Below are 27,748 nucleotides of genomic sequence, written 5' to 3'. Positions count from 1 at the left end.
GGGACTTAACAGCAATCTTTAAATTCTGTTCCACGAGCCACCCAGGTCTCATAGAGGTGCATCAGAGGTTCCACAAATATTTGATTCAAATATTACTTTTAAAATATTTTTAAACTGTAATAAAGCAACATATACATGCATCAATACTAAATTTTTCTACCTTGGAAACCATCAATTTGTTCATTTGCATTTTCACTCCCTGATGTATCAGTTAAGTAGATGCTATAAATTAACCTTAAAATAAACTTAAATAAAACACAATCTACATTGGAGTTCCATGAAAATTTCTTACTGCAAACAGAGTTCTGCTGCTAAAGTAAGTTGAAAATCACTGCAGTAGACGCTGTCATTAATTTTTCAATTCTAAACTCAGTCCCTCATTGGGCTCTTAGCCTTGGATCCTGTGCAAGTTCTAACCAGAATAAGAATTCCTGGACCTGTCAAAAACTGTGACTGCCCAACTCTTAGATATAGGCAGTGCCCAGGTTATGAAAGAGATCCATCCCTAAGTTTGTCCTTAGCTAGAATTTGGAGGTAAGTCAGAACTAGTCAAATGTTTGTCTTAGAATATAGTACATATTTTACCTGTCTATTTTATCCATATAATAAAACACTTAAGAAACACTTCCAAATACACTAAAACATAATACAGTAATAATGAAACTACATATGGTACTGTACTGAAGACAGAGTAGTGCAAGAGTTTGTTATTACAAACCATTGTATTTAACTCAAAGTCTTAATACAGTAGACTTTACGGCAGTCTGTTCTTAAGTATGAGTTATCGGTAAGTCGAATCCAAGGACTGCCTGTACTTAAGACAGATGACTTGACTCCCATCCACACAGGAAAAACACATCTGTCTTGCCCTTTCCCCACAATGGAATGTTACAAAAGCAGGATGCCTGAGTTAAAATGGGTATCCCTGAGGTCCATAATTTCCACCTTAAACCTTGCAGACAGTTTTGGAGTCTTCCATTCAGCCCAGTGGAGGTTAGTTGTAGCCAGTGTCAATTTAGGTTAGAAAACCTCAGAAGGCAACAGATTTTTCCCTGCTGCATAAGCAACTCAAATCAGCCAGTCCATAGGTCGTTGCCAGCACTTGAAGAAAGCCAATAGCCAAATGCTGTGAGAAATCACAGGAAGCACCTTGAATGAACATTGAGAATGTGGAACCTGATTCCCACAGTAAATATTAAAGAAGAGCTGAGCTTCTTGAAGGTAATTTTCAGAATAGTGTAACACACTGGAGGCTTCAAATGAGAAAAAGTCTCAAAAAAATTTCATGTTTGCTCCAAGTTTTGGGCCAGAAATCCCACCATGATTGTAACTAGCCCTTTGGCGATCTTAATAGAGGTCAAGCTTGCTGGAGAGTTGGGTCGGTGTGTGGAATGTTCACGTTGTAACTACTCTTCTCTGTATTTTTTAGGCTACAGAGCTGGAAATGGGGTGCGGAAAGGGAGATGTCAACATTTAGAAATTGTGCTTATCTTCCAGAATGGCTTAAAGTGGAGGGTGGTTTTTGGTATAGAGGGTTTTTCTCATTAGCTTCACCCTCCTCTGAAGTCAAGTCTCCATCTCTCAGCAGAGGTAGTTTGGATTCACAAAGGCATGTAAAACTTGGGTGAGTTGAGGAGCAAGTGGAAAATTGGCTTCCTTGGTCACAAGCCCTGCATGTGTTTCATTTGCTCCATTTTGTTTAAGGATAGGTTCCCCAGATGAAAATCTCTGGTGTCTTTATCAGATAGTCAGAAGGTCTTGTTTGTTGGAGGGTCTGTCCATCAACAGTAGAGTCCAGCCATGAGTGCCTGGGAATGGCAGGGTCTGGAGTGGGAAGCTCTCCAGAAAGCAAAGCACTGGGCAGTGCTGGGTCACCCAGAGGGACTGCTCTGCCACCATCCGAAAGGACGCAGTAGGACAAGCCCCTGCATCTGAGAGGGATGCTGGGAAAGATACCACGTGTGCCCCATCCAGAAGTAAGAAGGGAATTACTTCTCCCCGTGCCCAGTGGAATCCTGGCCACCCACAGACACACCCAGGACAGGCGAATTTAAAATGACACACTCCTTCCACCCTGCTCTGGCCGTCTTTGCTAGCGAATGAAGCCCAATGCATGAGGGAAAAGAAGCCGGGAGCACAGCCACACCTGGCCGTCACGTGATCTTGACAGGCGATTTCTTGCTGGCACACAGGAGGGACACATAGGGGACCCCAATGAAGGCCCACTTCTCGCTGGGCCAGAACTTGATGACGGGGCCTTGCTCAGGGATCTCCGAGGCAGCGTCAAAGTAAGCGAAGCACACGCAGCCCAGGTAGGCGGCCAGGCAGATGAGGATGTGCCTACAAAAGGAGCCAAGTGTGAGAACCCGACACAGACACACAGACACACACACACACACAAAGGCCCAGCCGGGTTCGTTGGTCCTGCTCCTCTCCAGGGAACCTGCCTCTGGTGGCTGTAATTACAGTCTAGGGGCCTCTTATAAGTAGGAAGGGATAAAGTGACTAACGATGCCCGGGATAGCAGGAGGAGAATAAATCTTGAGCAGTTCAGGACATGGCTTAGAAAAGAATGTTCTAAGATATTCATACTTGACAATAGGAACGAAGATGCAAATGCCTTTGGCCTCTCTCTTTTTATATTTCTATGCTGTTTAAATTTGTTAAAAATAATATATGCCATTTTATAACTACAAAGAAAAGGTGGTTCAAATGTTGGGGAAAAAAATAAAAAGCACACCAAATTTAGAAATCAATTAAGTTTGAGCCAAAGATATCATATAGTCGAACTTTTGAATTTTACTTAAATCACTAGTGTGACAAGTGAACAGTCTGGGTTGATAGAAATGTACTATATCTTCATGGAAGTATTTACACAGGTATATACATTTGTCAATCCTAGTCAAATTGCACACTTAAAGTCTGTGCATTTACCATCTATAAATTATACCTTAATAAATATATAAAGTATGTATAAATTCAGTAGTGTGAGTCGAGTTTGAGCCCAAAAGCTGTCAGGCAATGGATCCCAAGAGATACTGGAAACCTCAGCTTCTGACGTTTTATTTTGTTTTGAGTTTTGCAAACCGTTCTTAAATTTAGAGAAGGTTGGGTCTCATGGTAGATACATACAAGGTCATAGGCGTAAGGGAAGTTAGATGAATTTACTCTTCCAAACTGTGTATTTCTAGGCTGTCTCCTTATACAAGCCAGGCTTCTTCTGAATTTGGAGCCAACAAAGCTTTCCCAGCTCTTTACCTCTAGGATTCCTCCCTGGGACCTCTCTATCTATAAGGAACACACAGAGCACATTTCTTTTGATCCTTGTGATCCTTTGCAATCAGAAGGACAGAGGACAGAGAAGGAAAGGTCACTCTAGGTTTGAAGCTGAAAGCCGCTCCTATCTCCTCCTCAGCTTTCTGGGTACAGGATTCTGCCTGCTGTTTTGTAAACCACTTTACTCTTACTTAACTGTGTGTCCTGAATATGGCAAAGGACAGATGTTCCACCCTATCACTGAACTCCTAGGTTGTTTGTATATAACCAGGTAAGTGATATTGGACAATTCACTTTATGTCTCTGGGCTTCTGTCCCCACCTGTATAATGTGTGGGTGTGACTGTCCCTAGATGACCTATAAGGCTCATGCTTGCACCTGGCCACAAAGGCCCAGAAGGCATATTCCTTTTCAGGACTGTCTCCGTCCCTGTATCACACCTGTCCCAAGCCATCCCCCCACTCCCCGCCAAAGGTTGGCTCTAGCTCATCTAGCTCAGGTTACAGATGTGGTTTTCCAGCTCCTTTATGCTTTAATAATGGAGCTGGAGCTAAGAGACCACTGACTTTAACCATAAACAATTAGGTCTTTTTGTTCTGGCTAAGCCTGCTCCCTGAAGCCGATTCTGATTTTTACAGTACTTACTGTTGCTTCTGGAACATCTGACAGTCTAGGAGAGGAGAGAGGCCCATGTGGGCTCCCCCTATCCCCACTGCACACCTGTCACCTGGCAGCATGTGCAGACACGTGCCTGGTAGCCAATTCCCCATTAGCAGGGGCTGCTTACCACACGCAGTGCAGGTAGGGAAAGTGGAAGGACGACAGCAGCTCGCAGAAGGCTCGGTCACTGATCCAGCAGAAGAGGGCGAGAGTCCACCAGAGGCCGGAGAAGAGGCCCAACTTAAATACACGCACATTGTCACACCTGCACAGGATAAAGACAGCACCCACCGTCAGCCCTGGTACCCACCTACAGCCGGCCACTTTTCCTCTGTCTCCTTCGCTGGTTCCTTCGGCTACCCAGCCTCTAAGCACTGGAGGCCCCCAGGGCTGCTTCTCCTCGCAACGTATAGTCACTCCCTCGGTCCCGTGGATTTTAACACCGTATACACACAGATGACTCACCAAGCCATACTTCCCACCCAGGCCTCTCCCCTAACTCCAGACTCATATACCCCGCTACCTTCTTGACATGTCCCCCAGATGTCTGACATGGATTGAAATCTAACATGGTGACACAGTGGGTAAGCACTCAGCTCCAGAGAGGTCAGCAGTTCGAACCCACCAGCCGCTCCTCAGAAGAAAGATGTGGCAGTCTGCTTTTGTAAAGATTACAGCCTTGGGAACTCTATGGGGCAATTCTACTCTGTCCTACAGGGTCACTGAGTCGAAAACAACTCGACAGCAATGGGTGTAATGAGCTCCTAATCTGTCCCCTTGCCCAAAGCCCGTTCTTCTCCCAGTCTTCCCCATCGCAGAAAAAGGCAATTCTATTCTTTCAGATGCTCAGGCTAAAACCCATAAAGTCGTTCTTCTCTTCCTCTCATGCGCCAGTCTCATCCATTAGCTCATCCTTCAAAATATATCCAGAATCTGATCTCTTCTCACCGCCTCCACCACCAACTACCTTGGTCCAAGCCACCATTAGCTCTTCCTGGATTATGGCAATAGCCTCCTAACTGGTCTTCCTCTTTGTCCATACAGTCAATTCTCAACACTGCTCAAAGGCTCCCTATCGTTTCCCCCTTAACCAGAGCGAGAGCCATAGTACTTACAGAGGCCACAAGGTTCCCCCCTCCACCCCACCTTTTCTCTTTCACATTCTCCCTCTGCTCAGGCCACTGTGGGACCCTTGCTGTTCCTCAAACATTCCATGCATGTTCCTACAGGGCCTTAGCACTTGCTGTTCCCTCTGGCTAGAATGTTCTTTCCCCAGATATCCTCATGGCTCCTCTTCTTCAAGTCTTTGCTCAAATGTCACCCAGGAAGGCCAATTTTAACAACTGCAACACATTCCAGCACCCCCCAAGCGGCCCTCCTTATCTCCTCCTTCCCTCCTTTAATTTTCACTGAGGCAGTTATAACCCCTCTGATGTACTCTATGTTTTACTTATTTATTTGCTTACAGTCTGTCTCCCCCACTAACATGTACACTGTTCACTACTGTATCCCCAGCACCTAGGAACAGTGCCAGACACATACAAGGCTCTCAATGTTCACTGAATGAAGGAATGAGTCCTTACACACTGGGACACAACATTTTTCTAAAATAAATCCTAACAGCTCAAAGGAAATTTCAATGGCAGTTTTCCTTCCTTGTCACTGAGTTGCTCATAAAAGTAGATGATTTTTAGGCTGGGGTGGAGGGGGAGGGTTGGAAGGGTCCTTCTCAACCCTTCCTTCATGGTTCCTTCCCTTCCTTGGATGGCTCCTCAGTCAGTCAATATCTCTCATGGGACCCAGAATCTAACACAAGATCTGCAACCAAGGAGGAGCTTAATACAGATTTGTACAACAGATAAACAAATATCCAGAGCCTGACTTTCTGGTGCCTTTTTCAGCTGCCTGGTAGAGACCTCAGCAAAAGCATCAATATAGATGGACCTTCATTCATTGTTGGTGGGAATGCAAAGTGGTACAGCCACTGCAGAGAACAGTTTGATGGTTCCTCAAAAAGTTAAACATAGAATTACCACATGACTGAGCAATTCCACTCCTAGCTATTGTAGCATGTGGTAGAACATTTCTTTTTATGGCTGCCTCCAATATGGCGGCAGCGGTGGTTCAGTGGTGACCCCGGGGTGGCACACATGGTTAAAACACTCAGCTACGGAAAGGTTGGCGGTTGCAATACACCCAGAGGCACCTTGGAAGAAAGATCTAGCGATCTACTTCCAAAAAATCACAGCAGTTGAAAATCCTATGGAACACGGCTCTACTCTGCAACACACAGGTGGCCATAAGTCACAATCGACTTAATGGCAACTGGTTTGATTGTTTTTTTGGTGGTTCAGTGGTAGAATTCTCGCCTACCATACAGGAGATTCTTGCCCAATGCATCTCATATGCAGTTACCACCTGTCTATCGGTGGAGGCGTAAAGGTTTCAGCAGAGCTTCCAGACTAAGATGGACTAGGAAGGAAGGCCTGGCAATCTACTTTCAAAAATCTGCCAGTGAAAACCCTATGGATCTCAACGGTCTGATCCTCTTGAGGCTGCCATTAGTTGGGGGCCGACTCAGTGGCAGCTAACAATACCATGGTTCCCAAATAGGTTAGCATCAGACAGAATCACCTGGGCAGCTTCTTGAGAGTTTTTGTTTTGTCTTATAACTTTATTGAGGTATGTCACGTGCCCTAACATGCACCCATGCAAAACGTACGTTCAGTGGTTTTTCAGTATACTCAGAGCTGTTCAACCGGCGCTACAACCTGATTTCGTTTTCAACATTCCAGAACAAAACCCCATACCCGCTAGCGGTCATTCCCCTTTCCCACTGTCTCCCCACAACCCCACTCTCACTTGCTGTACTCCAGCCCCAGGGAACGAGGTTCTAAAAGTTTCTAAAACTACAAATGCACAGGCCCCCATCCTAGACCTCCAGAATAAAATTTTCTGCAGATGCAGAGCTAAACCTCTGTACTTGCAAATAGCTTCCTATGTGACTCTGACATATCCCCATTAAGACTACGGCACAGACAGTGATAAGAACTCAGCAAAGACTTGTTGAGTAAGTGAGTGAGCAAGGGAGTGAATAGATTTAGGGTTGCTAAGAACGTTTCTGGTTCTAACAAGCAATACAACAAGTGATGAAGTAGAAAGTTGAGATTTTTAATTCAGGGCATAAAAGAGTAGAGACTGTACCCTTTATTACGTATTCGATTATCTGTTTTTCTTCTGGAAAGGACTTCATGCCATAGTTAATCTTCTAATGCTGACATCAGCCTGTGTCTGAAACTGTCTCTTTCTTCTCTGGTCCTTGAAGGCTGCTCAAAGAAGCCAACTAAAAAAGAACTGACAGTAGCCTGCTTTCAACCAGCAAGTGCACACACCTTTTCCTCCACCCAGTGCAGGTCTTTAGTCCTGCCTGTTACTGTTGACAAGCAAAGCAACTCCCAGAGGCAAAGAGTTAGAAAGAAATGTTTGTCTCCTCTCAAAACAAAGCAGAGTGAAATATGAGTAAACACATTACAAGAGCAACAATCACACAAAGGGAGATAGATGCCAGGCCTCAGTTAAGACGCTCCTTGTCAATAACAATGAGAAAGTCATGGATTTAAGATGCACTTCTAAAAGTGAGTGCAAAGAAAGAGATGTGTTTTCAAAGAGAATTCAAATAAGGGCAGCAGTTTAGTGTTTCTTGGTTTGCTAGAGGAAGACAGTAGCGTATCCAAGAGTACTAAAATCAATGTTTCTGGATTTCAACTTGAACTCTAAGTATACAACTTTCAAAAGGAAAATGCTCATGCAATTCACCTTTTAACCAAACAGTAGGTAGGCCTATAAAACAAACATTAACACACCTGAGGAACATGCTTCTTAGATCACTCAAGTATATGAGACCAAATGGGCAACACCTGTCCAAAAGCAATGACAAGAAGGCAGGAAGACACAGGAAAACTGGACAAATGGAAATGGGGAACCCAGGGTGGAAAAGGGGAGAGTGCTGACACATTACAGGGATTGCAACCAATGTCACGAAACAATTTGTGTATAAATTTTTGATTGAGAAACTAATTTGCTTTGTAAACTTTACCTAAAGCACGATAAAATAAACTAAAAGCTTACGCAAATAGCAGAGGCCTTAGTTGATAGATTGTAAATGAGAAATTAAGCCTCAGAGAATGTATCTATAATAGTCAAAAGCACTGCACTTGAAGTTCAGGTTTCCTCGTACACAGAAGTTCCTTCCCCTGCCTCCTTCCTATTTTTCCTTCTGTGTGTCTGAATGCCACAAGCTCTTTAACGCCACTTGCTTTCAAGTCCATGCCAACTCATGGCTACCCTGCATACGTCTGAGTAGAACTGTGCTCCACAGGGTTTTCAACGGCTGTGACTTTTTGGAAAGAGATTGCCAGAGCTTTTGTCTGAGGCACCTCTGGGTAAACTCAAACCTCCTCAGTTAACAGCCGAGTGTGTTAACTGTTTGCTGTATCCAGGGACTCCATAACCTCCTTAAGACTTTTCTCCTTATTCTCATCATATGAATGAATCTATTCTCCTTTCTACAGAATTAAGTCTGGGCAGCTTAGCTTAGGTGCTCAGCAGGTTCTTGAGATGTTCCTGCTGAGCTAGCTCTAGATCACTAGGATGCACTGCACCCACTGAACGTTAGCTGCTCCCCCTTTCTCAAAATGAGAACCAAACCCTCCAACCTGCTCCCAATCCAACAGTCAGGAACTAACTCTTCATGAAGTGTAAAATTTCTCTCCCATACTCAGAGGAACCGGGAGCTGGGGTGTTCCTATCCCAGGGACGGCATCAGGGCCAGGCAGGAAGAACGGCACCCACCTCTTTAGCTCTGCGATGAGCAGCGCAGTACAAGGAACTCCCAGTGTCATCAGAGAGATGTTGTTGATGGCCGGTTTGACAAACGCCAGGCATGTCGTAACCGCAGACAGGACACAGACCACTGCTTTGAACCTGCCCCTGAATCAGTGGAAGCAAAACCAAATCAATTAGCAAAGAAGTGTTTGTTTGTTTGTCTGTTCGTTTGTTTAATATTAGAAGGTGCAGGCACTTCTGGTAGACAGACAAGCTGAAAAGAAACTCTGTACTAAGTACCAAGAGTCTAAAAAACATTCATACTCACCAGCTCTGTAATTCCACTTCTAGGAATTTATCCTTAGGCAGTAATTAGACATTTGTAAAAATATCTAGCCACCAATGGTCATCTGAGCACTCTCTGTAAGTGTAAAATTAGAATCAACCTAAGTCCTCGAGGGTGAGATACGGATAAATTTATTCTTAGGGTTCCTATTCTTTATTTTTCAGGTGTACTACCACAAGTGTTGGCAAGTTATTTCTGTGAGTATTTTTGGTTTTGAAGATCATACCATACCTGCCGCAGCTACTTAACTCACCTTGTAACCATAGACAATGAGGAGATGAACAGGTGTGGCTGTGTGCCAAAAAATATTTACAAAAACAGCTGATATGCCCCATTAGGACCACACAATGTTGTTTGGCAACCCCTGTGCTACTGGGTGAACGGATATGACTTTTATAACGGAAACAAAGGTCATTAAAAAAACACAAACCTTCCTAGTTTCACAAAAACCAAAAAAAAAAAAAAACCCATGTGTCTAGCATACGAAACTGAAAGTCCTAAGAAAAAATTCTACTAGTGTCTATGCTTACTGACAAGCCCCAAGTTTAGTATGTACTAGAATTTGTGTTGACAAGCTTTTGACCTGACAAATCGTAGAAAAATAGTTGATACTATCCTCACAGCCTTCAGGGAAGGTGGTTTGGTAAAAAGAGGCAGAAGTGGAGACGTGATCCTGGACACACTCCTTCTCCTGGAACTCTATTTCCTTATCTATAAAACAAAAAGGCTGGACAAGATGATCTTTGAAGCCTCATCCATGACTTAACACTTAAGAGCACACGATTTTCCTGAAGTTTCTGTTATTCCACCCTAGCACAATTTACTTTGGCCGAGAGCCCTGGAACAAGTCACAGGAAACTAATTTCAATGAAATTCCATTATAAGAAATCAAAGAGGATTGAACCTTTAAAATACAAAATTTATCTCTTGAATAAGAAAACCATTTATCATCAAGGCACAGGAAGTCATTGATCAAGCTGCCAGCTTTCTGACTGGCGTGAACAGGAACTGTAGCCCTGAACCTCAACCAGAGGAAAAACTATGCATATGGGAAAGGATCCAGGCAGCAAATCCTCAGGAGAACTGTGTTTTTCTCCCAGCCCTGGCTGACGTCCTTTGGCTCCTGGATAAAAGGCTGACAGCCCACAACTCCACCACCCTTGTCACGGGGACCGCCGCTGGGGGACTTTCTGTCACTCTGGCAGTGGGTTTGAGGTTATGTGACTCATGCCAAGGCCGTCTGGCCTTTTTAGACTGGATAAAAACATCATTGGGAACTTCCAGGTTGGATCACCTCCTTGTAGCCAATGGTTTCAGATTCAGGCACAGATTAGAGAGGGCAGGAAAGTGATTAAAAAGCACAGGTGCTTGAGTTTAGACTGATAATGTGTTCAAATCCTGCCTCCACCACTTAGTACCTGTGGGACTTCTAGCAAGTAATTTAACACGCCAAGGCTCGAGTTTCCCATCTGAAAATTAAGGCACCCTGCCTCCCGGTGTTCTTCTAAGCCTTAAAGCACTTAACACAGCGCCTGGCACAGGCTGACCAAAAAACCAAGCCAGCTGCTGTTGAGTCAGTTCCAACTCATGGTGTTCCCCTGTGTATCAGAGGAGAACTGTGTTCCATAGGGTGTTCAGTGGCCGTGATGTTTCAGAAGGAGATCACCAGACCTTTCTTCCGAGGTGCCTCTGAGTGGATTTGATAACATCAACCTTTTGGGTAACAGCCAAGCGCTTAACCATTTGCGCCACCCATGGACTCCTCTGGCACAGGTCATTTGCTAATAAAATTCATTATCACTGCTATCATTACTGTCATTTTGAGAATAAACGTTACTTTAAATAACATCATTATTATTGGTGAAGTCGCTGGATGGCGCAAACGGTTAAGTGCTCAACTACTAGCTGAAAGGCTGGCGGCTCAAACCCAGCTAGAGGCTCCCAGGAAGACAGGCCTGGTGATGTGCATCTAAAAGGTTACAGCCGTGAAAACCCTATGGAGAGCTGGAACCAACTCTGGCAACTAACAACAACATTATTAATTGGTAATAATATCATTCTCTCAGGGAGCATCTGCCCGAGGTTGTTGCAACCATCAAAGCTCTGTCATAGCACTGCCAAATAGTTCAAAGACAGCAAGCCTGACGAAATATGCTTTCTTTAAGGAGTCCATCTGCAGCCACCTCCCCCAGATCAGGTCCAGAGGGCATGGAGGAATGTGCTTGGGGCAGGCAGCTTAACCAGCAAGGACGTCCTGGGAACACACAACTCTGCAACCAGCAGAAGTAAACAGAGGTCACGCGGCCAGCAGAAAGCTGACCAGCCAAGAGTCACCAGAGGCCCTTGGTACAAAGGAAAGCAAGAAATATCCAGGAGCAAGGGGGCCGACAGGGTGTTTTCTAAACAGTGATGACAACAGGCAACCCTACTGGTCTTGTTTTCAACTTTCCAGCACATTATGGTTTCATACTGGGACACAAGGTCAGGGGACCCTTAGCACCCCTTCTTCCTGTGTTCTCCAAACCAAAATCTAGCAACCCAATACCATCGTCATAATATTATTCTAATACAGCTGATACTGTCGCTATCATTACCAAAAACCAAACCCTCTGCTGTAGAGTCAATTTTGACTCATAGAGACCCTCGAGGACAGAGTAGAACTGCCCTATAGGGTCTCCAAGGAGTGCCTGGTGGATTCAAACTGCCAATCTTCTGGTTAGCAGCCGTAGCTCTTAACCACTGTGCCACCAGGATTTCCATCACTATGATTAAAAAAAAAAAAAAACTACCCTTTAAAGCAATGGTTCTTGACCACCTCAGACCCTATTCCCCTTTTTACAGTAATTATTTGGTAACGCCCCCTTTACACTCCTGAAATGAAATGGAATTTATGGATGATAAAACCTCCAATCATCGTGACCCCTAAAAACATGTCCACCAATTTCCCAGATGTCCCTCAAGGGATGGAAATGTCCCTGGTTAAAATCCACTACTTTAAATGGCCCTTTGGGACTAAAACATAACCCATCTAGAACAACCAACCCCTGAATTCATAATACTCCAGCATTTGGTCATAAAAAGCACCTCAGAGAGCTAGTCCAACCCCATCATTTTATAAGTATAGAACTAAGGCCCAGAGAATCTAAGATTCTGGCCCCAAGTGACCCAACAAGTTCATGTGAGTGTGAGACTGGCAGACCTCAGCCTGCTCCCTTGTAGTCAGGGTTCAGGCTCCACTCAACACCTGTTATGGACTGAATTGTGTCCCAAAAGATATGTGTTGTAAATCCTAACCTGTGTAGTGGTTATGGAGCCCTGGTGGTGCAGTGGTTAAGAGCTATGGCTGCTAACCAAAAGATCAGCAGTTCGAATCTACCAGCCGCTCCTTAGAAACCCTATAAGGCCATTCTACTCTGTTCTGTAGGGTCACTATGAGTCAGAATCAACTCAGTGGCAATGGGTTTGGTTTTTGTTTTGTTCTGTTTTAAGAAAACCCCTTATTTACAGTGGCCTATAAGAAAAAAAAAATTTTTTCTTTTAGGGTTACTATGAGTCAGAATCAACTTGATGGCAACAGGTTTTTTTTTTTTTTTGGTTTACTTTTCCCATAACATGTTCCTTTTTTTTCCTTTGCCCATTAAAATGTTCAATGCCCATTCTCTCCCTCAATTCATATGCATTTCTCAGAAGTGTCAGGCAAGAATCTCCCCTGTGCCTCACTGGTAGTAATGAAAGTTAACCTGAATTAAACACATGGTGTTGCTTATCACTGAGGGCAGAATGTTCACATTTTCACCACCCCCCAGAAGTGCTGCAAGGGTGCTAGAGGTGGAATAGTCCCAAACAGTCCCAGACATCCTGGCCTCACAACACGTTTTCATTATTAAAGCTGGTAAGCATTAATCACCAGAACCCTTGCCCTATTTTCTTCTCCCCTGCTCCTAACAACATTCCCCAACTCCTACCTCCAAGAAACAAGAAAATCTTTATAATGAACAGATGAAAAACCGTCACTTGGAATTCCAACTCAGGTCTCCAAAGTGCCACAAACAATAAATGAAACTTTTATTCCCATTTCTTTAATTCTGACTCAGATCCCAGGATTTGAAAGATCAGATCTCAGCTCTCAACCCAGCACACACCAGGCTCAGGGACAGGATGGGGTGACTGGTGGGCATCTCGTGAGACAAGAGGAAAGCCAAAAGGCAAGTGGCTTGTTTGTCAAGCAGTCAAAAAGTGCCTGCCAGTAAAACTACCCCTGACCCTGCTCATGGCCTCCACCTCTACCCCAACCCTTTCCCCAACTCACAAGGCTCTCTGAACATCCCAGGCATTCTCTTGAAGCTGAACATGAAAACAAAGCAACAAGACATGACTGGCAGCTGGGGACAGCCTAAACCAGCCTGGCCACATTTTACAGCCCACCTCCTCCACTGAGTAGAAGGCCTCCATAAGATGGAGAACCAAGTATCTCACCTAAGTTCAAGAATGCCCTCTTTTCCACCTCTATTTGTTCTTAGCTGTGTGTACACATTTGCAAGAGACCTCTCTCTTCTTTTCTCTCTCATTTTTTGATAGGTAACGTTCTTGAGGTCTTATCTGCTAGATTATACTCAAAGATAATACTGCTTCATTCAAATCCTACTTCCCAGAATGAAGATTGTACAGCTAATCAATTTAAAGAGTTTTTTCCCTACTCATTTAAAAATAATTACTATTAAAAATTAACATGGGATAATTGTAAAAAATTCCAAACAGGCTAAAGGTAAGAGTGGAAGTTCTCTCTCCACTCCAATTCCCAAGAGTGGCCAACAGCAAGAGTTTGGTGTCCTCATACTCCCAGGCATTTTTGTACATATACAAAAGCATATATGTAAAAGGAGGTTAGTTCATTCATTCTAGAAATAGAAAATTACACATCCAGCTCTACAATGTGCTTTTTGCAGGCAGCATTTTTTAGGGACACTCCTCTTCCTCTGTACAGAGAGATCAGCCTTGCTCGTTAATAGCTGCATAGCTTCTACTCCTTCTCAGAGTACCAGGGAAACTCCAACGACTTCTTTCACTTTCTTGGAGTAACTTCTCCCTGGGTGCACACAGCTTGCTTAATTGAATCCATTTTCTTATTTATTCAAATATACTTCTTCACAGAACACAGCGTCCTAAAGAGAAATACGTGGGCAATATGTTCTGGGAATGTTTCTTATCTTGATTAGGCCAACTCTTCTCTGTTCCTTTAGATACTACTGCAAACTTCACTATATTTCTTTTTTGGGCAAGAAAATTCCAATCAAGAAAAAAAAAATGAAACAAAAAACCAGTTGTTGAGTTGATTCTGACTCATGGTATCTCTATGTTTCTGAGTAGAATTGTATCTTCAATAGCTGTGATCTTTTGGAAGTACCTAGACTGCCAGGCCACAGCAATAAAAAGATAATGGCCACCCTATACTTAGAACATGCCAAACTGAACACTCGCACACCACCACTACTTAACACACACACACACACACACATATACACTCCTGCCTAATGCTCCCTAATTTTTCTTCTCATTAAGACACCACAATTTACCCAACTGCTCAGGCCAAAGACTGTGAAGTCACCCTGTATGCTTCTCTTTTTCTCACACTCCTCGTCTAGTCCATCGATAAATCCTATTGATAACACCTTCAAAATTATCCCAAAATCAACCCTCTTCACTGCTATCCAAGCATCTTCACCTCTTTGGGGGACAATTGCTACAATGATTTAATAGCTGGTCTTCCTGTCTCCACTCTTGTCAATTACAGTCCATTAACTATGGTGATCTCAGTACCAATCAGATCATGTCACCGAGTGCCAAAATCCAGCAAAGGCTCCCATAACAAGGAGAATCAACTCCGACATCCTTACCTTGGCCTACAGAGCCCTATGTGGTGGCCCCCGTCTGCCTCTCCTTCCTCTTCTCTCACAACTCTCCCAGTGCTCACTTGTTTTAGCCCCACAGGTTTCCTTGCTATGCCTCAAACATGCGCAACACATTTCTACCTCAGGGTCTTTGCCCTTGCTCTTCCCTCTGCCTGGACTGCTCTTCCTCAAAATATTACTAGGACTCATCCCCTCACTTCATTCAGGTCTCTGTTCAAATGTTAGCTCCTCAGAAAGGTTTTCCCTGGCCAAACTCTTGAACTCAACACCTCAAATCACCCCTATCCCCTTACCTGCTTCATTTTTTTTATCATAGTGCTTATCACCCCCTAACATTTTATTTTATTTGTTTGTTTGTTGAATTGTAATCTCTCTGACTTCAGTGTAAGCTCAATGGATGCAGGGACTCTGTGCTTTTGTTTATCCCAGTGCTTAGATAAATGCATACCAAACATACGAACGACCATGAAAACGGTACAGAATCGAGCCACGTTTTGGTCTGTTATACATAGGGTCACCGTGAATCGGAGCCAACTGGAAGGCAACTAGCAACAGAGAAGTGCATTGTAAATGGTACGTGTTCAAAATACTTTTATTGGATGAATTAATAACCATATAACCATAACACAACGGATATTAAAATGTGTCCCTTCCTGAAATTACGGGTTCCCAGCTTGAAGTTTTGTATATGTGTACGTGTGTGTGTGTGTAGCTCTCATCAGAAGCAACAAAATGCAATTTGAAAACTAAAGTATCTATAGCTCCAAGAACCCATTCTCCTTCAGACATGTAAACCAGTGGAGTTGGATTAGGCTCAAGGAAATGTTCTAACAGGAAATCAAAAAAGGTCTTTGAACTACCATCCAACAATTTCTCCCCTGCTGAAAATCTTTCTACTCTTCTTCGTGTTGAATAAAGGAGATATTTTGGGTTTTCGTCCTTAATGTCATATAAATTATTCCCCAAGCATATTAAAAGTCCCTTTTTTTTAATCTGTCCATTTATTTAAACTGTCAGATCACAGCCAACCAGTGGATAATAAACAAATACATAATAAGCTCATCACTAGGCTGGAGCTAATCACGTTCTATTGTTCTTTATCTATACATCATTATACCAGGTACTGCACCTGCTGATAAACACAAAAATATTTAGCATAAGCTTACCTATCATTCCGAAAGATCTTTGGTAGATACCTTCTGGGGAACCACATGGCCAGGGCGCACATCAGAACCCAAAGAATTGCAAGTTCATCAAGCATCTGACCCAGGAAACTGAGGGTTGCATGGAAGTAGACAGATCCAATTCCTAGAACCAATTACAAACCAAAAAAGAAGGTCACCGTAGAAGAGACTAACAAGTTGAATACACCGCTTAAAGGTAGCCTTTCACCTACGGCTGTTGCATCCTCAGATGGCTCTCTCTCTGAAAATAGAAACTGAAGGAAGAAACTCACCCCACCCAGGCATGTAGACTCCAAGTCTAGAAAGAGGCTTTCAAGTAGGGCCCAAATATCAGCACATCAGAACGCTAATAAGTCCACAGTTAAACACACTCTGTCCCCATCCATTGAGCCTTCATGGAAACAGGCAATAAATAAATAACAAAATTCTCTCAATGTTATGAATTCCCAACCAGGAGGAAATGGAAATTACACAAGAATTTCAGAGAACAATGAAGGATCAAACATCTAGAGCTTTTTAAGTCCATGAGAAACTAGTTTTACCAGAGTTCAATTGTTTCACACAGTTTTCTCAGAAAATTGCACTGGTACAACATCAAGAGCTATTACAGCAATGAATTCTGAAATGCAATTAAGTGACACGTATAGTCAAACTTGTTATCAAGCCCGCATTCAACAGTGTCCTTCTTTTGGCGTCAAGCAAGCTGAAAACAAAAAGGTGGCTAAGACGTCAGAGTAACTTTGGTTTATGAAACCTAACGTTCAAAGGGGACAGGAAGCATGTGGAATTCCATTTCCTCCCTTTCAGTCCAGGCTCACAAACTAATTCACTTACCCACAACAACCAAAAGAGTCCATATTAAGTAGATGCCACTGTTGAAGCAGGTTGCATACTGCCGAAACAAGCACATACAGATGGGCGGCAAAACAAAAAACAAGACGTTGCTGATCTGGGGGCAGGGGAGAAACATAAAATGAAAAGGTGCATATTAAGTAAAAGGCCAGGCAAAAAATAAAGCAGGTTGTCTCAGGTAAGTCCTCTGCAAATGGGAATGGATGTGGCCACACATCTCGTTTAAGCTCTTAAACACTCTTTTTGATTGCAGGTACATAACCAGGAACACTTAGAGCTTGTTAAATGACAACTTAGGGAGCTCCTTGCTTCCTCTTTGATCATACCAGTTGCCAATCATGGTGACCTCATCTGTTTCAGAGAAGAACTGTGCTCCATTGGGTGTGTCAAGGCTGTGACCTTTCAGAAAGAGATCACCAGGCCCTTCTTCTGAGGCACCTGTGGGGGCATTCAAACCACCAATATTTCAATTGATAGCCAAGCTCTTAGCCATTTGCACCACCCAAAGACTCCTTTCTTTATCATTGTTGTTGTTGTGCCATCAATTCCGACTCATAGTGACCCTATTTAACAGAGTAGAACTGCCCCGTAGGGTTTCCTAGGCTGTTATCTTTATGGGAGTAGATTGCCAGGTTTTTTCTCCCTCAGAGAGACTGGAGAAAAGGGTTCAAACCACTGACCTTTAGGTTAGCGGCCGAGCGCTTAACCACTGTGCTACCAGGGCTCCTTCTTTGATCACAGGAGCAACTATAAAAATGCTACAATCTATGGAGGCTGCCCAGGCGCCTCTCTTAATTAAAGGAATCAACTACTCTTACTCTGCACAGACTATGAACTGTCCTAATTTATTTGTACACAATTTTTCTTCATAAAGTTTGTACTTAATAAGAGTAAAATAAAGTTGAATGAAGGGGTGAGAAGGACTAGCCATGTTCCAGTCTCCAGTAATTTTTCACCAGCAAGGCCAGCCTTTCTCCTCGACCCACATGGAGAAGACTTTTCCTAATTTCCCCCTTAGTTGCCTATGGTCAGCTTTGTCACCCTCATCAAATCCTATTTTTTGGTAAAGACCAAATTTCTTAAGTTCCCTTCTGGCTTTAAAACAACATAATTTTTTCCTTCAGTGTGGGTTTCAGCATCTCTGTTCTGATTGCGGAAAGAGGAGCTCCTTGTAAAGGACTCTGGGTAGCGCCAAGGAAGTATGCAGAATGAAAAGAGCCAAGTCTAAATGAGCAACACCATGGGAATGCAACGCAGCAGGGGAAGAGAGGGTGCACATAAAAAATACCAAAAAGAAAACATTCAGAGACAGATGGAGGAAGCAGTTGAAGTCCAGAAAGCCAAGGGAACCAGGGACTTTCAAAAGAAAAGAGGTGGTCACCCATGTTGGACAATACAGAAAGTTTACCCTAGACGAGGTCTCCAACGAACCATGAGGGTGGGTGCCTGAAGTGGACTGAAAGTTGGGGCAGGGCAGGAGGGCTTTACCACACCCAAGAAAGCAATCAGGTACACAACTAAGCCAACAAAATGCATCAGCTAACCAAGGTACTTGAGGCAAAAAAGCATAGAAAATGGCAGCCTCAGTGGCCAACACATCCCTCTGTTGCCATCTAGACCAACAGCGGTCTGGGAGTGACAGTTTTTAGAAAGGAAAGAGAGATAGGGTGGGAGAGAAATAAAACCCGGGAGGGTAACATGATCCTTTGTCAGGGTGGAATGGGGGCAGGGTCACTGCCTTAGGTTGAAGCCCAGAGCTTAAATTCCTAGTGTGGACTCACTGGTAGCAAGAATAACTTCAGAATTACTATAATTATTACAACTTCAAAATTAATATAACTATAATAATTCTGCTTCTTAATTGTATGCAGACCTTTAACTGTCCATTCCATTGCAGAACAGATTTTTTAGAAGTGGATTTTTTTCTCTTTCCCACACAGGAACCCTATGAGCTACGGTGACCTTGCGTGGGAAGATGAATAAGTTTTCTCATATGTCCCAGGTGGTATGCAGGTCTCAAGTCTTGAAAACATGGCCAATTCTCATTTACTAAGAAATGAGTAAGGAGGAATCAGCACGAGTATAAGCAGCAGGCTGTTGTTCATTGTCATCATTACAGCCTTAAAACCGGAAATCTTTAACAATGAAACGGAAGAATCCTAACGATCTTCCCTTGTTTTACAAGGAGACATAGTTGAGGACGCAGAAAGTCTCCAAGGCTGGGTAAGATCAGAGAGGCAATCAACCTGCCACATAGACGGGGCCAGCATAGAGCCAGCTGACTCCTGACCTTATGCTCTTATGGCTCCAAGCTGATTTCCACCTCCAACCCACCGGAGCACATTCGGACCACCTTGGCTTACCTCCTCGATGGCCAAACAGAAGTTCCGAACTGCGTCACACACACTACGCACATACAACCCGTTACAGAATTTAACTGTGGTTTACCTTTTGTTATACACAAAAGTAAAAGGCAGAAAAGAAGGGGAGGGAAAAGAAGGAGGAAGAAAAAAAACTGGATTTGTCATATCATGGTTAGCTTAAAACCTGATCTTTCCTCCCTCCTATACATGAATGTGTCCTTCATGTAGAAAAGGGAAACTGTCACAAAGCTAAAGTCTCCTTTCTATCCTCCTCTCAGAGATGACCACTGTTCTCAGATTCAAAGTCTTCAAGTCTTTGCATATAAAAAAAAAAAATAAAAAAAAACCCGCTGCCTTCCAATCTATTCCGACTCATAGCAACCCTATAGGACAGAGTAGAACTGCCCCATAGAGTTTCCAAGGAGTGCCTGGTGGATTTGAACTGCTGACCTTTTGGTTAGCAGCCATAGCACTTAACCACAACATCACCAGGGTTTCCTCTTTGCATATACATATATGTGTGTGTGTGTATGTATGTGTGTATGTATACAGAGGAGTCCTGGTGGCACAGTGGTTAAAACTCTCAACTGCTAACCAAAAGGTCAGTGTCTTGAATTTACCAGCTGCTCCACGGGAGAAAGAAGTGGCAGTCTGTTTCCGTAAAGATTTACAGCCTTGGAAGGCCTATAGGGTCGCTATGAGTCAGAATCAACTCAATGGCAGTGGGTTTGGCTTTTTTTTTTTGGCTATAAAACCGGTTGCCATCGAGTCAATTCCGATTCATAGTGACCCTGTAGGACACAGCTGAAGTGCCCCATATGGTTCCCAAGGAGCGGCTAGTGGATTTGAACTGCCGACTTTTTGGTTAGCAGCCAAGCTCTTAACCACTGTGCCACCACGGTTCCATACACACACACACACACACACACACACACACACACACGTATATCCGGGAGTCCCTGGGCAGTGCAAATGCTTAAGTGCTCAACTACTAGCCAAAAGGTTGGTGTTTCCAACCCACCCAGGGGTGCCTCTGAAGAAAGGTCTAGAAATCTGCTTCCAAAAGGCCACAGCCTTGAAAATCCTGTGGCCCTCAGCTCTACTCTGCACATATGAAGTCAGAACTGACTCGATGGCACCGGATTTTGGGGGGTTATTTATTTATTGGGGGGGTTATATATATATATCTCCATAGAAAACACACATATTGTAACATCATTCTGCAACTTCCTTTTTTCATTCAACAATATGCCTTGCAAACTTTTTCCTCCCAGTTCATGCAAATTTACCTCGTGTGTCACTGCTGCAGCTGGCAGTTTAGCAATCCCCCTGTGGAAGGAGCACCAATTTACAGCCCCACCTACCATGCTGAAGAATAGAGTGCATTTCACTTTTTACTCCAAATACATCTTTATTGCCTCAAGTCCTCTCAACCTCCCTGCCTTCAGCCAAGTGCAATTATCTACTGCCAAGCTGCCCCACAAATGCTTCTATTAATTTATATCACCGCCAACAATATGTACATTAATCACTTTTAAATGTATTTATACACCATTCACAGAAGCATAAAGTAGTTTATTACACCTGCAATAAAATTATGACACTTTTAGCATTACTTTTAAATGCACGTTAGGGACCTCAATTTAGAAGCACCATTCCAGCATGTGCTCCCAAATACCAGAGAAATCACGTCCTTGCTTCCGCATAGCCCATCCACCAAGCCCTGCTGGCCTCCACCGTCCTTTTTAAAGACACCAATATGTGAAAAGGAAAAGACCAAGTTAGAGAGAGCTAATCCTCCAGACAGAAAAAGGAAGGAACTCCGAAAGAAATACAGAGAAGCAACCAAGTCATGATTAAGAGACAGACTCTGACTTAGTCTCTGCTGAGAAACGAAACTTCCCCTCAGAGTCTGTGGGTCACTAAAGTTGAAGAATAGTTCAGCCCACCTGTATTTTTTAAAGCCTATTGTTGGGTTATCCTTTGGAGAATTGGTTTGCTTAATGCCTGCAGAACAGATTTTTTTTTTCTTTTCCATTAAAAGGAAACCACAGTTTAAAAAAGAAAAAGAAAGGAAACCACAATTTTAAAACGCATTAAAATGATTTCCTTAGCTATTTCCTCATTCTATGAATTCCTACTTAACATTTGCCCCTACATAACCGCCTGAAGTACCACAGTCTCATCCTGATGCATCTGACCGTGCACTCTCCCAGACAGAGGATAAATATGGACAAAGCAACGGGCTGTAAATCTTCTCAACAGTGGTTTGCCAAACAGCTAAGGAGCTTCATCCTGGCTCCTTAGGGCTTTCTAACCGTATGCAGATTCATAACAACCCACTCTATTGCTCCCTTCTGCCTCCTTCAAAGTTCAGCCCCACTCTGATCACCTCCCTGAAGGGGGATGACCAACTGTCCCATTCGCTTGGGACTGAGACAGTTCCTGGGAAGCGGGACTTTCAAATTTAACACCAAGAAAGCCCCATGCAAATCAGAACAAGTTGGTGACCCTACTCAGAAGCCTTCTTGCAAAATCCACCAGCCCACACATTACACCAACCCCATGCAGAGTATTAGTAATGCCCTCAGCGTCTTGTGCACACCTCTATTATGACCCTCACCACCCAGATTGATGGCTGACAAGTCTGGTCTCTGTGATAGGCACACAAGAAATAAAATATATACATATGAATGGAGACTCTCGGTGGTGTAAAGGGTTAATATATTCAGCTGCTTACTAAAAGGTTGGAGGTTAAAGTCCACCCAGAGGCTCCTTGGAAGAAAGGCTAAAAAATCAGCCACTGAAAATCTACCCTGACACATATGGGGATGCCATGAGTAGGAGACACCTTGACAGCAACTGGCTTGGGATATACATGAAAAAATATACACACACATACATGTGTATCATATATGTACATGTATATATGTGTATGTATATACATAAAAGTGTATATGTGTGTGTGGACATCTATATAGATATAGACAAGTGCTGAGTCAGTTCCGACTTATAACGACCCTACGTACGACAGAACAAAACACTGCCCAGTCCTGCGCCATCCTCATAATTGTTGCTGTGTTTGAGCCCATTGCTGCAGCCACTTGTTGATCCATCTCATTGAGGGTCTTCCTCTTTGTCACTGACCCTCTACCTTACCAAAGCATGATATCCTTCTCCAAGGGCTGGTCCCTCTTCTAACGTGTCCCAAATATGTTAGACAAAGTCTCACCATGCTCGCTTCCAAGGAGAACTCTGGCTGTACTTCTCCCAAAGCAGGCTTGTTCCTCCTCTGGCAGTCCATGGTATATTCAATATTCTTAGCCAACACCATAATTCAAAAGCATCAATTCTTCTTCAGGCTTCCTTATTCATTGTCCAGTTCTGGCATGCATATGAAGTGACTGAAAACACTATGGCTTGGGTCAGGCACACCTTAGTCCCCAAAGTGACATCTTTGTTTTTCAACACTTTAAAGAGGTCTTTTGCAACAGATTTGCCCAATGCAATGTGTCATTTGATTTCTTGACTGCTGCTTCCTTGGGCATTGGTTGTGGATCCAAGTAAAATGAAATCCTTGACAACTTCAATCTTTTCTCTGTTTATCATGATGTTGCTCATTGGTCCAGTTGTGAGGATTTTTACTTTCTTTATGTTGAGGTGTAATCCATACCGAAAGCTGTAGTCTTTGATCTTCATCAGTAAGTGCTTCAACTCCTCTTCCCCTTCAGCAAGCAAGGTTGTGTCATCTGCATAACACAGGTTGTTGATGAGTTTTCCTCCAATTCTGATGCCCCGTTCTTCTTCAGACAGTCCAGCTTCTCGGATAATTTGCTCAGTATACAGATTGAATAAGTACGGTGAAAGGATACAATCCTGACACCTGATTTTAAACCAAGCAGCATCCTCTTGTTCTGTCCGAATGACTGCCTCTTGGTCTCTGAACAGGTTCTGCATGAGCACAAAGAAGTGTTCTAGAATGCCCATTCTTCACAATGTTACCCATCATTTGTTATGATCCACACAGTCGAATACCTTTGCATAGTCAATAAAATGCAGGTAAACATCCCATATAGCTATGGGTAACTACCCCAGTACCAGTGCCATCGAGTCAATTCTGACTCATAGCGGCCCTATAGAACAGAGTAGAACTGCCCCATAGAGTTTCCAAGGAGCGCCTGGTGGATTCAAACTGCTGACCCTTTGATATAGCAGCCGTAGCACTTAACCACTACGCCACCGGGGTTTCCATAAGTAGCTATGCCCAGTGCCGTCCAGTGGATTCCGACTCATATAGCCAGCAGTAATTGAAAGGAGCCCTGGTGGCACAGTGGTTAAGCACTTGGCTACTAACCAAAAGGTGAGCAGTTAGAACCCACCAGCCACTCCACAGGAGAAAGATGTGGCAGTCTGGTTCTGTAAAGATTTACGCCCTTGGAAAGCCTTGGGGCACTTCTACTCTGTCCTGCAGGGCTGCTGTGAGTTGGAATAGACCCTACAGCAGTAAGTAGTAGTAACTGAATTTGTAGTAGTGATGTGACACTCCTAAGGCCCATTAAGAAGGTTCTAGGTACCCTTGCCCAGTCTTTTCCAGATTTAACATCTTCAATTCCTTTAACTTTTTCTCAAAATGACTAATGATTATTGGTTTCCTATAAAATGGATACTTGGAGGTGCTGCCTTGGAGGTGCTGCCTTGCTAGGAGGCTATAAAAAAAAAACTGAGTAATAGTTTACCGCCTTCCTCCCTACAGCAGTAAGATAAGCATGTATGTTCTGTGATAAGCATCAGAATTTAACTAGGGCCATGGGAACAGAGGGGAGGAAATGCTTTTTTGCTAAACTCTCTGGGCCTACATTCCACAAAGTTAGGTGATCAACTACTTCTCTGAGACCTTAATCTCTCCGCTTTGCCTGAGCGAAGTTTGTGGTTTACGCATATTACTAGGAATAAGGCTTGTCAGACTGACCAGTTGGGCTAATCGGTCACAGCCACTGCAATTGAAGATCAACAGTTCATTTCTTTTTTCTTTTCTTTTTTTAAAATTTTTATTGTGCTTTAAGTGAAAGTTTACAAATCAAGTCAGTCTCTCCTACAAAAATTTATATATGCCTTGCTATCTACTTCTAATTGCTCTCCCCCTAATGAGACAGCACACTCCTTCCCTCCACTCTCTCTTTCTGGGTCCATTCTGCCAGCTTCTGACCCCACTCTGCCCCCTCATCTCTGCTCCAGATAGGAGATGCCTTCATAGTCTCAAGTGTCTACTTGATCCAAGAAGCTAACAGTTCATTTCTAAAAAGGACTTTGGCGCACACTACATAACAAACAGCTCCAGTGGAACTAGATTAAAAGGAAGGACAAAATAAACTCTCCCTCTCATCCAGCACTCTGGGTCTTTTCAAGGCAGACTCAGAGCAGACATTGATACACTAACTTTTTGACCCAAATAATCAGGCCTGACTCTCTCTGACCCTGGAAACCCTGGTGGCGTAGTGGTTAAGTGCTACAGCTGCTAACCAAAGGGTTGGCGGTTAGAATCCACCAGGTGCTCCTTGGAAACTCTATGGGGCAGTTCTACTCTGTCCTATATGGTCACTATGAGTTGGAATCAACTTGACAGCACTGGGTTTGGTTTGGTTTTTTTGGACTCTCCCTGCAGGCCTCAGGCCTCAGATTCCACAGGTAATTAATCCTTGTAGGGAGCGTGACAGCCTGTCATCAACCTGTCATCCCTTCCTTAACTCTGGTGAAATCAAAACCAAACCAAACCCATTCCCTTCTAGTTGATTCCAACTCATGGGGCAACTCGGCGTGTTTCACTGTAGAACTGCCCCATAGAGTTTTCTTGGCTGTAATCTTTATGGAAGCAGATTGCCTGGCCTTTTTCTTCCTTGGTGCTGCTGGATGGGTTCAAATAGCTATTCTTTAGGTCGGTAAAAACCAAAACACCAAACCTGTGGCTCTCAATTCTGACTCAGGCGATTGCGTGTGTCGCCGAATAGAACTAGTCAAGTGCAAACCATCTGCGCCACCCAGGGATCAACTCCAGTGCAACTCTTAGTATTTCATTGTATTCTCCACATACAAAAGGAGAAACTGAGTTATGGCTGGTGTTTCTTCTTATTGAAAGTACCCAGCCCTGCTCCAGCCCATCCTTTGTGTGCACCTGTCTACACCTGATAGCATCCTCCTCAAGACACTGTACAATAGGTGAGGCATGGTCACCTCCACTATCTGCATCTTCCACAGTATTCACTGGGCAGAGGGCCAGGGTTTGTGAGGAACTAACCTAGTCATAAAGAAGCAGGAAAGTGTGTGTGTGTGCGCGCGCACGTGTGTGTGTGGTGGGCAGCATGGACTTCAGCACTGAAGAGAGGGAGTGTGAAGACTTCTGGACCTCTGACATGTCAGCTGCCCCCTTTAAGCACACACAGTCTCTTCATCATGTGGGTGAAAGGGCAGAACTAGATCATCTGAGATTTCTTCAGGCAAGAAGCACCTGACTTCATGCTATGTGCTTCTCTCCCAGTAAATCCATTGGGAAAATCCTAAATAACAACCTCAATTTCACAATGACTTGAACCAGGAGTTCCTGTTTTCCATGTTGGGGCAGTGAAAAGATAAGCTGCAGAAATGACCATGCAGAGTTTGACATTCATACCAGAATGTTGACCCATGGGATTAGAGAAAAGAAGAGGCATTTCCTCTTCCAACTACACGGTTTCCCTCCCACAAAGTCTAAAAACACGCAGGATTCTGCAGTGGGGCATTTCTGTTGTCCATATCCAAGGACCCAAACACGTCCAGAAAACACTCATATGATCACTCCCAAACTTCTTTTCCATTATCCAGACTTAAGAACTAGGGAGAATACCGGCCTGGGGGAGGTGGATTTGGGGCTGGAGCGAGGCTGGGGGTTAAAGGCTCTTAAAATAAGAACTAGTAGCAATTAACTTGATTCAGGCCAAAAATAACTCCATCTATATAGCGTCGCTATGTGTCGGAATCGACTAGACAGCACACAACAACAACATTATTGGTGTATTCAGGGGAGGGGGCAAGTCAGCATGGTGGGAATGGGCGCGGCCTCTGAGACCGGCGGGGGGGGGTCCTCCCCTTCCCTGTGACCCCATGAGCAGGTGTTCAGAGCACAAGCGCACAATGCGACCCAAGTGCGTCACGCCACACAGATCCTAGGGGAGAAAGGGAGGTGTCCCGGCGGGTTCACCGCTCCCAACTAACCCAAACTGGGGGAATGAGCTGGCCGGGTCCCCGGCTCAGGGAGTCGTGAGGACCAAACAAGACAATAGGGCCATACGAAGGAAATGACGGGACTGGGAAGATGAGCCCAAACATCGGGGACAGGGGCGGGAGAGGAGGAAGGATGGAGAACTGGAAGCAGCACGCGGGAGGGCGCGTGGATCCGCGCTGGCCCTGGAGAGAGAACGCCCCAGATACACGCAGCTCCCCACGTCCCTCTTCCAGGCGCGGCGCGCGGGGACAGCCCTCCCGCCAGCCCTCCCGTACCCGGCGCCCGGCCCCGCACCGTGTTGTAGAACTCGGCGATGGCAGGCACGATGGTGTAGTTGTCCTCGCACCAGTCCACCTCCGAGCTGCCCGCACGCAGTTGGTCCCACCAGTGCGGCGCGCCCATGGCCGCCCTCGGGCATCGGGGCCGGGCTCCCGAAGCCGAGAAGGAGCCCCGGGCCGCGGCTGGAAGCCAACCGCGGGGAGGTGGCTTTATGCAGCGCGGGGCCGGCCGCCGGATGTGCACCTCCCCAGCCAGCCTCCGGCGCTCGGCTCCGCCTGTGGGCCGGCCCCGCCCGCAGACCCGCCCGTAGACCCGCCCCGACCCCGCCCATAGACCCGCCCCGACCCCGCCTGCAGACCCGCCCCCGACCCCGGCCCGGACACCGCCCGCAGACCCGCCCTCAGACCCGCCCCCGACCCCCGCCAGGACACCGCCCGCAGACCGGCCCCGGCCCCGCCCCCAGACCCGTCCCGGCCACGCCTACCGGGGGGCCAGTATCCGCGAAGGGAGGGGGCGGGAGACGGAGACTCGCCCCGAGGCCTACGGGCCCCCATCGCCGCCCCTCACTCCCCTGCAGATGGCAAAGGCGTTGATGGTCGTGCCCACGCCTGCCGCGCTCACCTTCCCGGTTCCGATTCTCAGGCGTCCCCCTCATTGTGTAACTAAGGACAAACCGAGGAAGACCCTGGCCGCCTAAGACTCCAGGCGAGTTTGCACTGATTTGCTCGCACCGCGCGTCGGGCGCCGGCGCTTACACCCAGGGAAGATCCTCGGCCCCTACGAAGCCGGGAGGGGCTTGC

At 44.9% G+C, this 27,748-nt stretch overlaps 1 protein-coding gene across 6 annotated transcripts; it reads right to left on the bottom strand.

Annotated features, from left to right (window-relative positions):
- ACER2 (alkaline ceramidase 2) lies at positions 1-27,210 on the bottom strand. Of its 6 annotated transcripts, none has more exons than XM_049895888.1 (7): positions 26,964-27,038; positions 22,647-23,365; positions 17,034-17,148; positions 16,182-16,323; positions 8,788-8,925; positions 4,064-4,201; positions 1-2,340 (listed from the first exon to the last, which is right to left on the bottom strand). In XM_049895888.1, exons 2-7 carry the CDS (start codon positions 22,746-22,748, stop codon positions 2,154-2,156), a joined length of 822 nt encoding a protein of 273 aa, XP_049751845.1. In that variant the 5' UTR covers positions 22,749-23,365; positions 26,964-27,038; the 3' UTR covers positions 1-2,153. The 6 variants fall into 6 exon arrangements, with proteins under 6 accessions (XP_049751845.1, XP_049751848.1, XP_049751843.1 ...); XM_049895891.1 differs by lacking the exon at positions 22,647-23,365 and adding an exon at positions 17,378-17,489 and having other exon boundaries at positions 26,964-27,022; XM_049895886.1 differs by lacking the exon at positions 22,647-23,365 and having other exon boundaries at positions 26,964-27,210.
- Between the last annotated feature and the right edge of the window lie 538 nt (positions 27,211-27,748).

This window comes from Elephas maximus, chromosome 9 (genome assembly GCF_024166365.1).
Source record: "Elephas maximus indicus isolate mEleMax1 chromosome 9, mEleMax1 primary haplotype, whole genome shotgun sequence".
Lineage (NCBI taxonomy): Eukaryota > Metazoa > Chordata > Mammalia > Proboscidea > Elephantidae > Elephas > Elephas maximus.
This window is presented reverse-complemented; position numbering and strand designations above follow the sequence as displayed.